We start from the raw sequence: 12,313 nt of genomic DNA, 5'->3' as shown, positions 1-12,313 counted from the left end.
GAGCTATCTAACGTGGGTGGTGCTTAGATGAGGAGAAAGCCTCCAGTCTGAGGACAGCTGAGGATTCTCCAGTAGCTTACCCTTGAATTTACTTTGCCCCGGTAAGAAGCTGATCTCCTTCCCTGACAGACATGTCTGCTTCGTGTCTTCTCTTGGAGAGAACTGTAAGGTCTAATTGCTGCACCCCGTTGTCAGCCACAAGAACTATTGAACATTGTTGAATGAATGCTTCCCACCTTTGCAGAATTGGAAGGGCCATACATGTGCATTCATATAAATGCTCTGAAACTGGAAATCAAAGATGAAACACTGACTTATCACACACATTTCTGTGGGAGGTGGTGGGAGCATTAATCTGTGTTATGTACTTTTAGGTTATTAGGACATGAAACCTTGGTCTGATCTGCTTTATCACTATGATAGGTTATTCTCCAGTGCATTTTGAAGAAAAACACGGGAGAATGAGACAATTTTTTCTTCTGATGCCTAAATTGGTCATTTATATATTTATTTTTCTAGTAATTTGCTAAATTGCTTAGTTATTTACCATTGCTGTAATTTATGCAGGAGGGCCTCGAGATATCCACATCCTATTGTTTCTTATCAGCAAAATATTTCTTATGAAATTAGCAGCAAATGAAATATTTCTAGACCGCCTTATTTTTTTCTCAGGAATATCTCTGATTTGTGTCTGAATAATATTTAAACACATTAATAATAAATGCTGTTAAATTTCATCTTTTGTAGTGTGATTTTTATTAATTACATTCTCACTTTAACTGAGTTATTTTACACAATCTGTGATCTTCCAGTTGTGGATTAAATAACCGCAAATGAGCACTTGGAGAAAAAAGCACATTTTCAGGGCATGCTTGCTTTTATACCTTCTCCTTGAGAATTTAAAATGCAATTTATTCATTAGATACATAGATGTGGACAAATGTCCCTATACTGTAGTAATTGCTGCAGTATTAAATGAATGTGTTGTGGTCAGGGGTTTGGATGCTATTTTCAGATGCATTTCTTGTATGCTAGAGAAACATTAGAGATGGAGGAGAAGCACTGTTCAAGGCTGGGTCAGTCTGTGCACTGGTGAAAGCAGCTTTTGAGGAATGGAGGAGACTGCGGCAAAGGTGGCAAGCAGATTTTAGCTGAAGTATATTGCTTTCTTGAAGCCACAACACTTTGTAGAGAAAATGCTGATGTAAAAAACCCCACACTTTATGAAGGAAGAAAACTGTGTGTGTGAGACAGAAAACGTGTGTACAGGCTTGACAGACCAGTCTGTGCCCCAGACTACAAACTGGATGTGGAAACTCAAAGTCTAGTGTATCTGTGTATGAGTAAGATGCACCTGCCCTAGGTCTGAGCTATTTGCTTGGGAATTGCTTTGTAGACATTGGAGATGAACAAGCACTTATAAAGAGCGAGGCGGATCACCTCCTGGGAACGTGTCTTCTTCCCATGGGCTGTGAAGGGAAGCCAACAGGACTAGGCTTTTTGATCCTTAAGTGAAAGAAGATGAATTACTTTCCATCTTGGGTCACCTGTTGGCAAATACAAGAAACTGGTACTGAAGTCCCTTCTCTGCCTTGAGATCAGAGCTGAGACTTCCTAGCAGTGTTTTTGCACAGGTGTGGTGTTTTGTTGTTTTTTGTTTTTTTTTTTTAAATTACATCCTATAGTGAGGCAAAGTAATCAGCCATTCTCTGGTCAGGTCTTTTTGAAGGGGGGTAGGTGGAATAAGGAACAAAACCCCCAAACAAACCAAGAAAAGAATAAGCTACAGGAATTTTTATCCTTTCCCCCACTCCTTTTTAATAATAAAGAGATGTTTAGAGGAGTCTCTGGTCAGTTCTTACCCTTTGTTGCAGATTGTTCACAGGACCCTCGCAGCGATGCTGGGCTCTCTGGCAGCTTTAGCCGCCTTAGCTACTGTTGGGGAGGTAAGTTATCAAACTGTAAGTGCTCACTTTGTTTCTGGGTATGATATCATAAATTTCCTTGTTTGCCCTGTTATGACTGGGCACATAACAGAGCAGTGTTTTTTAGGAGAGAGAGATGGTAGGGCAGACAGCAGGGTGGGGAAGCATCTTGGGGAAAACAAGTCAGCCTAAGGTATAGGCAAGAAGAGTAGAAAAAAAGTCAGCTGTTGCTATTTTGTTCTGATTTGCAGGAAGCTGAGTACAACCATTTTTAGCTTAATTCCGAGTTACTTTAACACTGTTATTTTCAGTAATGTTAGGTTACTAAGCAAACCTAAATGGAAATACATTGCTTTATACTACCCTAAATAATTACATCTCATACTTACGTCTTCCAACCCTTTTATTTCCCCCCTGCTTACTCTTAGCTGACATTTAGTGAAACCTCTGATTGATTTTTCTCTGTTTTTTTCTCATAACTGGTCACCACATCATTGCCATGTTCCCTTAAATTCCCTCCAGTTTGTTCACAGGTGAAGCAGTCTGCTTTTGTTCTCTTACCAAAAAGGAAACTGGGGTGTACCATATAATTTGGTTATCTTTTATTTCTATAATGCTACATAAGGAACAACTAGATAAACCAATAGTCTAATGAAGGCTTTTGATAGTGACCCACATAGGATGGCAGCAGTACTTTGAATTAGTAATAACAATAATAGTAGTAATAATAATAGCAATAATGGTAATAATAGAGAGACCTTTTTGTGTACCTTGTAGGAACACTTAGTAATTTCCATCATAGCTTATTTAAATGGTTCATCAATTGAGTTGAGTTTATATTTCATAGCTAATCACAAGTTAGGTGTTTCATGGTATTCACTGGTAATTGTATTTTCTGATTGCAGAGGCCAAGTATGGTCAAAGTGGTGGAGTGGATTGATTATGAGACACTGGCGCTGCTCTTTGGAATGGTAACTAAATGTATCTTTTGCTCTAAATGTGCTAAAATAATCACATTCAATATAGAGATGTTTCCCTTTTAAAGATTTTTTTAAAATTGTACTTTACTGAGACATGTTGTGATGAAAATTTGGGTCTTAAAGGATTTATCGAAAAGGAGGGTGATCACACCCCTGAAGAAGCCTTTTGAAAATGTTGAACCTTTTCTATTTATTTTTTTTAATCTGTAAAATTGTGTTGATAACATACTAAAAACATCCTTGAGGTCTGTAAATAGAAAGACCTGTTTAAGTGCCAAGTATTATCATTCTCATTTATCTTGTTAATTTTGTTTACTCAAAACCTTCCTCAAACACACTCTGCTGGAAAAGTGGTTTTCTTTGCCTTAGTGCTGTTTGGAGCAAAAGAAAAGCAAACTAGAAATGGAGAAGAAATATCTGATTAGATCATAATCATATATTATTTTAACCACTTTGCACAGAGCTTTTTATGGTAAAGAGAGTTGTCCAAGTGCTATTAAACTCTAACACAATATATATAATACACAGAGACAAAATTACAATTATCTGCTGCCATTCTGAGCTTTTATTTCTTGACACTGCTCCCTGCTCCCTGCCTTCCCCACAGAAAAAGAAAACAACAACAAAAAATCTGTTGGGAGCAAAGATGGAAGGACAGGAAACCTCCCAGAAATGTGGAAAAATGCAAGAAATTCTTGGAGACGCTATCTTCTGCACTCTGTAGAGCAGAAAGCAAACACACTTATTGGCTTTTCTTGATTAATGACATAAAGGAGATACATTAAGTACTTAATGTATGATGTCCACTCTGTCACTACAAACTAAATTCAACCAGACTAGTATGACATTTGCAGACTGTTAATACTGAGAACTAAATTTCACCATATGATGCATTAACAGGAGATATCTGGCAGCTGTAGTGGACATCCTGGTATGTAGGTGACCAGATTGTCAGAGCTGTGCCAGATAAGAAGGACTTTTGTCAGAATCACAAACTACATTATTTTGGTTTTGTGTAAATAATTCAGTTGCAAGCTATTCTCTTTTTATTCATTTTTGTTAGATGATTTTGGTGGCCATATTTTCAGAGACTGGATTCTTTGACTACTGTGCAGTAAAGGTAGGCTTGTTTTGGCACTCTTAATTATTACCGGATTAATCAAGTTAGTATTTTATCAGATCTCTTGCACCAAGCACTGTCTTTGAAGGACCTTTCCTAGGGCAGTGTATATTTACCATGTTAGAAATGACAATGGTCAACTTGTAATTTTGAAAAATCTCTTAGGGATGAAAGGAAGCCCTTAAGGCAGTGCTGTTTCTACAGGAGAAAGGCAAAGGTCCCCAGTAGGGTACACAAGCATATGGACAATATAAAGCTGAGTTATTCCCCTGACTTCCCCAAGACTGCCATTCTGCTGTAACAGAAATCTGTATTTATGCCTGGCAGGGGGAGAGAGGAAATATGGGAACCATCATTAGCTTTACAATCGCACATGAAAAATGGCCACAGACCTTTGCACAGTAGCAGAACCAAAGATTACACGGAAAGGGCAATTCTGATGGATTGGTTGTAAAGCAAGTATTGCCTGTGGTGAGGGACTCCTTCACATTCTGCAAAGCTTAATTTTCCTGAGAAGGGTGGAAAGAAAGAAAACAAAAGTGACAAGAACTGCTCTGAGCACAGAACCCCTAAAGAAAACATGGGTGGAGACAACCCCTGCTTACATAGCTGCCCAGACTACGTAGTGCCGGCAGTGCTGCTCTGACGATGGGGAAGGTGTCCCAGCGTGTGGAGAGGGTGGGAGCTCTGAACCGCATTAGTCCACCCAGACATGCAGCCAGAAGACGGGGGCTCAGCCCTGCTCCTGGCACAGACCCCTTTCATGCCCGGCAGCGGAACATTGTGTCTCTTCAGACCTCTTTCTTCCTCTGCATGATAGAAATGTTTGCCCACTTGCAGGAAACGTTTTCTTGCTGAGTTAATTGATATTGGAGAAGGTGCTATTGGAGGTCATGGAGTAGTAAATGCTCTGAGCTCACTGTTGCCTCATCTTTGGTGAAGTTGTTTAATCTAACATTTTTGAAAACTAAGCTGGAGTGATCTAGTCCCTTAATTTTGTTTCTATTTGTTTGGGGTTTTTAGGCTTATCAACTCTCTAGAGGCAAGGTGTGGGCCATGATTACGCTGCTGTGCCTCATTGCTGCAATTCTTTCTGCATTTTTGGACAATGTTACCACTATACTGCTCTTTACTCCAGTAACCATAAGGTACTTTATTGTTATGGTTTTGGACCTGGTCTTTTATAGCCAGCAATCAGTAGTAGACATGTGTGCAAAATGCTTGTTTGGGCTTCTTTTTAATCATCAAAGTGGAAATAAAAACTTCAAATACTCCTATTGTAGTAGGGTAAAGAGCTAATGTTTTCAAAGGGATCAGTTGCCTTTTCGCTTTGTGTTAATAGTGAGCACATATCTGAAGCCTGTTACACTGCCTTGGCAGCTAACTCTTCTGGTTTGTCTCCATATCTGAACTGCAATAGCATATTGCACCAAATGCTCCCTAGTAGATGAAATTTTTTTTCCTGTAAGCAGGGAGAATTTTTTAATTAAAGCTGCCTTGTCCTTTACTGGCTAATATCCATATACAATTTTAGATAGTAATTTATGTTTTAGTGAAGTTGTTTTCCCTTCTAATACTAGTGACAAAAAAATTTAAAAAATCTCCAGATTTCAACTAAAATCTTTGGTTTAGAATATGAGACTGAATTTTCTTCCTTCTGGTGATCATGACATTTGTACAGCCAGTGGTTAATTCCACAATTTGAGATTAGATATTTGGAATATTTAATAGAGAACAGTGAATTTAATTACTTCAGATTTCTGTAAATTAATAACATGTCATTTGCAACTGCATTTAATCAATGTGTGATTATAAATTAGTGTTTAACTTGAATTTAACCTGTGTCTGGCCAGGCAAATCTGGTTAATCCAGTTCAGTTTTGGAAAGAACTATTGTGTTTTTAAAATGATCCTGAGTGATGTAATGCTTGCAGTCATTATCACTTTAAAGTAAACAAAATTCTATTAAGATATGCTCCCACTTTAAAATGTAGTGTAACGCAGTAAAAAGCAATTTTGCAGGTGGAATTTATACTAGATTGGGAAACAGCTGGTGAATTAAAGCTCCGTTTGTCTTCTGTCCGATTGTATTTTAAGGAGATCACTTTGCCTTACTCCAATCAATAATTTCACCTCTAGCAGTAAGCAACACTGGAACTACTAAACATCAAGTTTTCTTTAGCTGTGTTGCAAAATGTTTTGAATTAACTATAATTGGGAATGGATGGAAATCCAGCCATCAATGCATCATGAACTACTGTTGAGAGGCAGAGGTACTGTAGCATTTATTCGATTTTCAAAGAATCACAGAGTAGCCCAGGTTGGAACAGACCTCGAAAGACCGTCTAGTCCAACTTTCACAGGAAAGGGAGCCTAGATGAGATGATCTAGCACCCTGTTCATTCATGTCTTGAAAACCTCCAGCCATGGGGACTCTACCATGTCCCTGGGGAGGTTGTTCCAGTGGCTAATTGCTCTCACCATAAAAATTTTTTTTCTTATGTTGAGATGAAATCTGCCCCAGTGCAACTTGTACTTGTTGCCCCTTGTCTTCTCTAGGTGGCTCCTTGTGAAGAGAGAGCCTCTGCCTTTGTAGCCGCCCTTTAAGTACCCAAGTTTTATACTAAATGTATACTGAGTACTTTAGTTTTATACTAAATGAGTTTATAATGCTGAAGAAGGGGGAACTCAGTATGTGGGAAACATTTGTATTTGAATCACTATCAAAGCTAAAATAAAATTTTATCTTGCCTAGTAAAACTAAATAATTGGCTATTTCTAAAAGCTTCATGCTGGGGGTCATTTTTTTTTAAAATCTTACTGCCATTGTCTTCAGCCCTTGTCTACAGCTTCACTATGTTGCATTGCGCTGCCATTGCCATGGAGATAAAGCTTGCAGAAAATCCTACTGAATCTATGAATATAGGGATTTATATTTCCATTAATAAGGCATAAAACATGATACTTGTTTCACTCTGAATTTTGTAGCAAGCTGATAAAAAAATTAATAACTACCCCTTTTTAGCTATAACTTATTTTCAAGATAGGTTGCTATTGGGAACTGGAAAAGGCTAATGGTTGTTCACGTGGAGAATTATATAACCAGGGTTAAGTAAACTGAAGAAGTTTGATCCTACCGTATAGCTAACACATTCTGATGGTTTTATATTTTGGGCTTGGCCTTTCTTGGCATATCTCAGAGGTTCTGTCTTCATGCTAACACTAGGCCCCTCAAAAAGAAAGAATCACTAAAGAAAAATTAAGGTGTTATTTTGAAACATTTGGAAATCAAGGAGCTATGAAGTTAAAACTACAACTGTGGTCTTGTACCACAATTGATACAATTGGGCCAGTTGTACTACACAGTATCCTTTAACTGCATAATTTTATGCTGTTGGGGAAATAGTGTATTTTTGCACAGTTATTTTGTTCTGCAATTTTTGTGTGCTGACACATGTCAGGTGACTGTGTTTTTACTGAGTTTTAAATTGACACTCTTGGTGACAGCATGAATGTATCAAGTTAAGCTTTTGTGCAATACACTCTCTTCTCCTTGAAATACAGGTTTTAATAATACAGACTGAGAATGAACAGTAAAGCTCAACTCTTCCTTCAGGGAAACGCGTGACAGCACTACAGCAAAAGCAATCCTGAGGAAGCATTCCTGCTGCCCACTCTTCCCCCCATCCCATATTAGGTAGAGGGGATGATAATTTAAGTATGGCCTCCATCTTTACACACTAGAGCAACATTTTGATAAGCCATGAGCAGGAAAGCTGTCGTTCCTTATTCCAAAGCGCTTAGGTGTGACCTTAACTTTCAGCCTGTAATACCACAGCCCAAGTTTAAAGTCAAACGTGTACTTCAGAAATGAGCGGATTGTGTGGATCTGTGTGTAAAGGTAATTTGTGAGAGTTGAAGTAATCTGTGTGAAGATTACTGTGTGTAAATGGGCTCTGAGTTGAAATGGATCATGAGGTTACTGAGTCAATCCTGGTATTTGCCAGAGAGCTTTAAGATGCTTCTTATTAAAGAAGCATTTTACTTTTTCTTATTAAAGAAGCAACTTACTAAAGAAGCATTAAATATTTTTGAACTGCTAAAAACATTTTGAGACTTTTTTAATAATGAGGAATGTGTATTTTCTACTCTTATTGCAATACAAATAGAAATACTCATGATCAAACTTTAGAGAAGGGGAAAAATAGGAAAGAATAAACTGGATAAACCTAGGCTGAAAGCTGAGGTCTCTAATAGATGATTCATGGCTAGTAGGTTGTCTGCACAATCCTCTACCACTGCTCCCCACAAGAAGGTTAATAACTGATGTTGAGTGCAGAGCCTGTGGTTGCCCAGAATAGTTTTCCAGAGGTCAGTGTAACCTGGGGACTGTGGTTTAAAAAGTTGAATGATGCTGAAAATTTCAAATCTATTTTCTGTGCAGTCCAATTCTTGTAATAGTTCATTACTTTTAATGAAAAGGTTTTTAAAATGCATCAATTTAGTAACCATTAATTATTGCATTATAAATGTAAAAACATCTATCATTTTTGCATTTATATTGCTATAATTACTGTGGCACATATAATGTAGCATAATTAAAACTTTAACAATATACGCACAAAAAAATATTATGTTTAAAGTCTTGCAATTTTTCAGTGAAATGGCTGTATTTTGTAAATTCAATAAATTTTAAGATTTAAGGTAATTTAGTCATAGGGTAAGAGGTTAATTTCATTTTCTTTATACTGCAGGCTCTGTGAAGTACTTAATCTTGATCCTAGGCATGTCCTGATTGCAGAAGTAATCTTCACAAATATTGGGGGGGCTGCCACAGCTGTTGGGGATCCTCCAAATGTGATTATTGTTTCAAAGCAGGAGCTGAGAAATAAGGTATGTACTGCAAGCTGTTTGGCTACTAAAATTAAGTACTGATGTTGACTTATGCAGTGTTGAATTTTCTCTTCCCCCAGACAGTCATATATAAACAGAACATAATCCACTTTTTCCACTACCTTGTTTGTCTCTTAGTAGGATGATCAGATAGAATAGAGTGATCTTTTGAGGACAAAATTGAGATGAAGAATAGACTTTTTGATAGAGACTGAGAATACTGGTTTCCTTTTTTTTTCCTTTTTTTTTCTTTTTTTGTGGTGGTGAGGAGGATTTCCTTGTCAATGGCAAAGTGAAGAAGGAAGCAAAACAATGGAGGACTGTAAAGAGACAGCAGCAAGTTGGAAAAAAAAAAGAAAAATGTGAAAATGAAGATGAAAATCCAAACTTTTTTTTCAGAATAGGCTTTCTTTCAAAAGTTAAATATATTGAGACAATTCGATTCCTTTTCAGAAATTTCAAATCAGAAATACTTGTCCATATGCAAAACCCCACAACGTGAGAGGCTGCGTTGCCCCTGTAGACCCACGTCATACACGACTCCGCTGCAGGCAGAGACTTTGTCCTTCACCCGCAGCCCAAGGGGACGTGGGGGGTGAGAGGGGGGCTCCCCCCATGCAGCACAGCCCACAGCTGGCTCCCACCTCCTGCCAACAGCGTGGTCTCCCCAGGGTGCAATGACGGATTTTAACTTCCAACACTTGGCTCTTCTAACGTTTCATTTTGCTGGGTGACTGGTCCCAAAGGGAAGGCTACGGTGGCTGGTGCCGGGTGGGACTGCAGGTCTCCAGACACCTGCCAGCAGGACTGTCCCGGTCCCACCACCTCCTCCCACCCACGTGGCCCTCTCTGCCCCGCGGACAGGCAGAGCCACTGCTGGCAGGTGTTCACCTTCAGCTTCTTCAGGGAGCTGGCGTTTGCGCGAGTTTTCCACGCTTTCAGCTATCCCTGCCACCCCTGAACAGGGGGGCATCAAGTCCCACTTCTGCCTCTGACACTGCGCTCCCAATATCCCTTGGTGCGTCACCCATCTCTGGCGCGCTGGGGGCAGCAGGGAGACGGTCTGCGCAGGATGCAAGGGGCAGCCCCTCCTGGGATGGGGCAGCTCTGCTCTCCTTCTGCCTCTGCACCACCACCACCACCAAGCAGCACGATGGCAGGGGCAGTAATATAATGGGCACGCCTGTAGGGACACCAGGCACGTGTTTTTTTGTATTGGCCAGGCATCATAAACCCCCCAAATAAATAAATTTAAAGGAATTCGATGTAGTGTATGGGCTAGTGTGAAAATACCTGTGCAAGCGGGATGAGGGAATTGTAGTATGAAATTCTAGGGTTTTCTGATTTGTTTTGTTTTGTTTTTTATTTGGAGTCAATTATGTTTCTATTGCTGTACCAAAAAAGGATGTCTCCTAATTAACTGAATACACTCTAATTAATTAAGTACTGCCCAGGTTGGAAAATGTCTTTGAAAGTTTATAGTATTTAATAAACTGAATGTTTACCTTCAAAATATTTGAAATGTGCTGCAATTAGTTTGTTTGGATGATGACTTTGGAGACTCTGTAATATTCCTGGCTGAGGATTTCATAGCTAAATTTTACATTTTTAAATATGAAATCTGTGCAACTATTTAAACATTCTTTTCTAAAAGAGAATAATTAGCACCCGTCATAGAGGTCATTTTCCTAAATACTCAGAAACTCATAGTCTCTGTAGAACCTTTAGAAATGGATGTAAACATGGGAAGCAATTAAACAATCACACTGAAAAGAAACAATTTTACATTTCTCTTGAATGAGATATTGACAATTTTAGGAGGACTCAGATGTATAAATAAATACCCTAGCAAATGTGACATAGCAAATTCTGTGTTTGAAACAGGTACAAAAACTTTCCAAATGTTTTCACTCTGGATTGTTTTCAGATCTCTTGTTGCATCACAGAAATCAGGATGTAATGAAATAGATCAGATTCAACACAGGACCATGGGACTTGTACTGCTTCTTTCCTATATTCTCAACAGTTTTATCTATGTATATGAATAAAAGAGCCTCCTTGGCTCTGAGGCTGAGTGGCATGGACTGGTTTATGTCCTCACTGCTTAGGGCTCACCCCCTCTAAAGGAGATTTGCCTGGGAGAGCGCTGGCAGGGGTAACTGGATAAAGCTGGGAGTGAGGGCAGGGAGGGAGTGGGACCATCTGGTCTCTTACAGTCTGTGCTGTTGAACTAATAGCTCAATTCCTAATTCAGTCCACCTGCTCCAGCATGCTCTCTTTTGTTCAGAGAAAGAAACATAGGCATAGTCTTGTTTCTGAAACCACTTCTAGCAAATGCTGCTGTGAGGAAGGGTTATATGATCAACCACAAATCTGCCTCTAAAATGCATGGGGTGTCTGCTATATTTGTACCAAATAAAATTTATTCTTTGGTTTTGTTTTTTTTTTTTTTATAAGTGTTTCAGAGGTAAAAGTTCTCGAATGCAATAATAGCATTTTGGAAACAGCGCTTCATGCAATACTTTTTATAGTATCTATTATGACTTCTACAGAAAATACCTTTTTTTTAAACCTCTTTTTAGCATTATGGTCATGTTTTTGCCATTCTAGGAAGTTTTTCTCCTTGAAAGTGTCATTGAAATTCTCTTTTTCATCCGTTTGCACTTCCTCTTCAGCATTATTTTTTCATAGTAAGTACAGGAGTACTTGGACAACTGCCCCTGTAGGAGGCTGAATAGTGTATTGCACTATGTAGATGATTGTTTTTTCTATTTTATTAGCTGCGATCAAGAGGAGAATTTTACCACTCTTCCTGAACTTTTACTGCTGTACATCAACCTCTAAAAGCAGCCTAATGAGATATTATGCAAGTTTACACTTTCTTAGGAAAACTTGGTTTTTAAATCAATACAAAATGAAGTGCAGCTTTGTTAATTTGGGTGCTGTTATTGGGTTACAGAGTGAGAAATGCTTTGCTCTTTGTTTACTGTAGTGCTGGCGAGATTTTTCTCCCTAGGTTCTGGGGAAAACTCACGACATATTAAGAATATTTTATTTAAAATATGTTTGAGTAAATAAGCTTTTTGTTACAGTTTACTCATTAAAAGTCTGTTAATTTGTCTTGAGGTGCAAATAGATGCCAAAAGGATTTTTTCTTTGTAGCAGTGGTTAATATATAATACTGGCATTTTCCCTAACATCATGCCTGGAATCAGTGGAACATTTGCACAAATGGAGAGGAAGATTTGTTGCATTCTTGCTTTTTCTTAGTTGGAGTTAGAAGAAGTTTCACAAAATAACATTTATGTTGTGATTTTAGGGAAGGAAAATATGAGCTTTCATTAAGAGCAAACAGAAAACTCATTCAGTGAATAAAAAGCCTTTTTTAATACCTCC

General features: G+C 38.4%; 1 protein-coding gene across 2 annotated transcripts in view; it reads left to right on the top strand.

Moving 5' to 3' along the window:
- OCA2 (OCA2 melanosomal transmembrane protein) overlaps window positions 1-12,313 on the top strand; it is a 209,917-nt gene that overhangs the window by 80,285 nt on the left and 117,319 nt on the right. For both annotated transcript variants that reach the window (XM_049834044.1, XM_049834045.1), the window contains 5 exons: window positions 1,875-1,946; window positions 2,831-2,896; window positions 3,969-4,025; window positions 5,049-5,173; window positions 8,779-8,917. In XM_049834044.1, coding sequence (XP_049690001.1) covers window positions 1,875-1,946; window positions 2,831-2,896; window positions 3,969-4,025; window positions 5,049-5,173; window positions 8,779-8,917 — 459 coding nt within the window. The remainder of the gene's footprint in view (window positions 1-1,874; window positions 1,947-2,830; window positions 2,897-3,968; window positions 4,026-5,048; window positions 5,174-8,778; window positions 8,918-12,313) is intronic.

This window comes from Accipiter gentilis, chromosome 31, assembly GCF_929443795.1.
Source record: "Accipiter gentilis chromosome 31, bAccGen1.1, whole genome shotgun sequence".
Taxonomy (NCBI): Eukaryota; Metazoa; Chordata; class Aves; order Accipitriformes; family Accipitridae; genus Astur; species Astur gentilis.
This window is presented reverse-complemented; position numbering and strand designations above follow the sequence as displayed.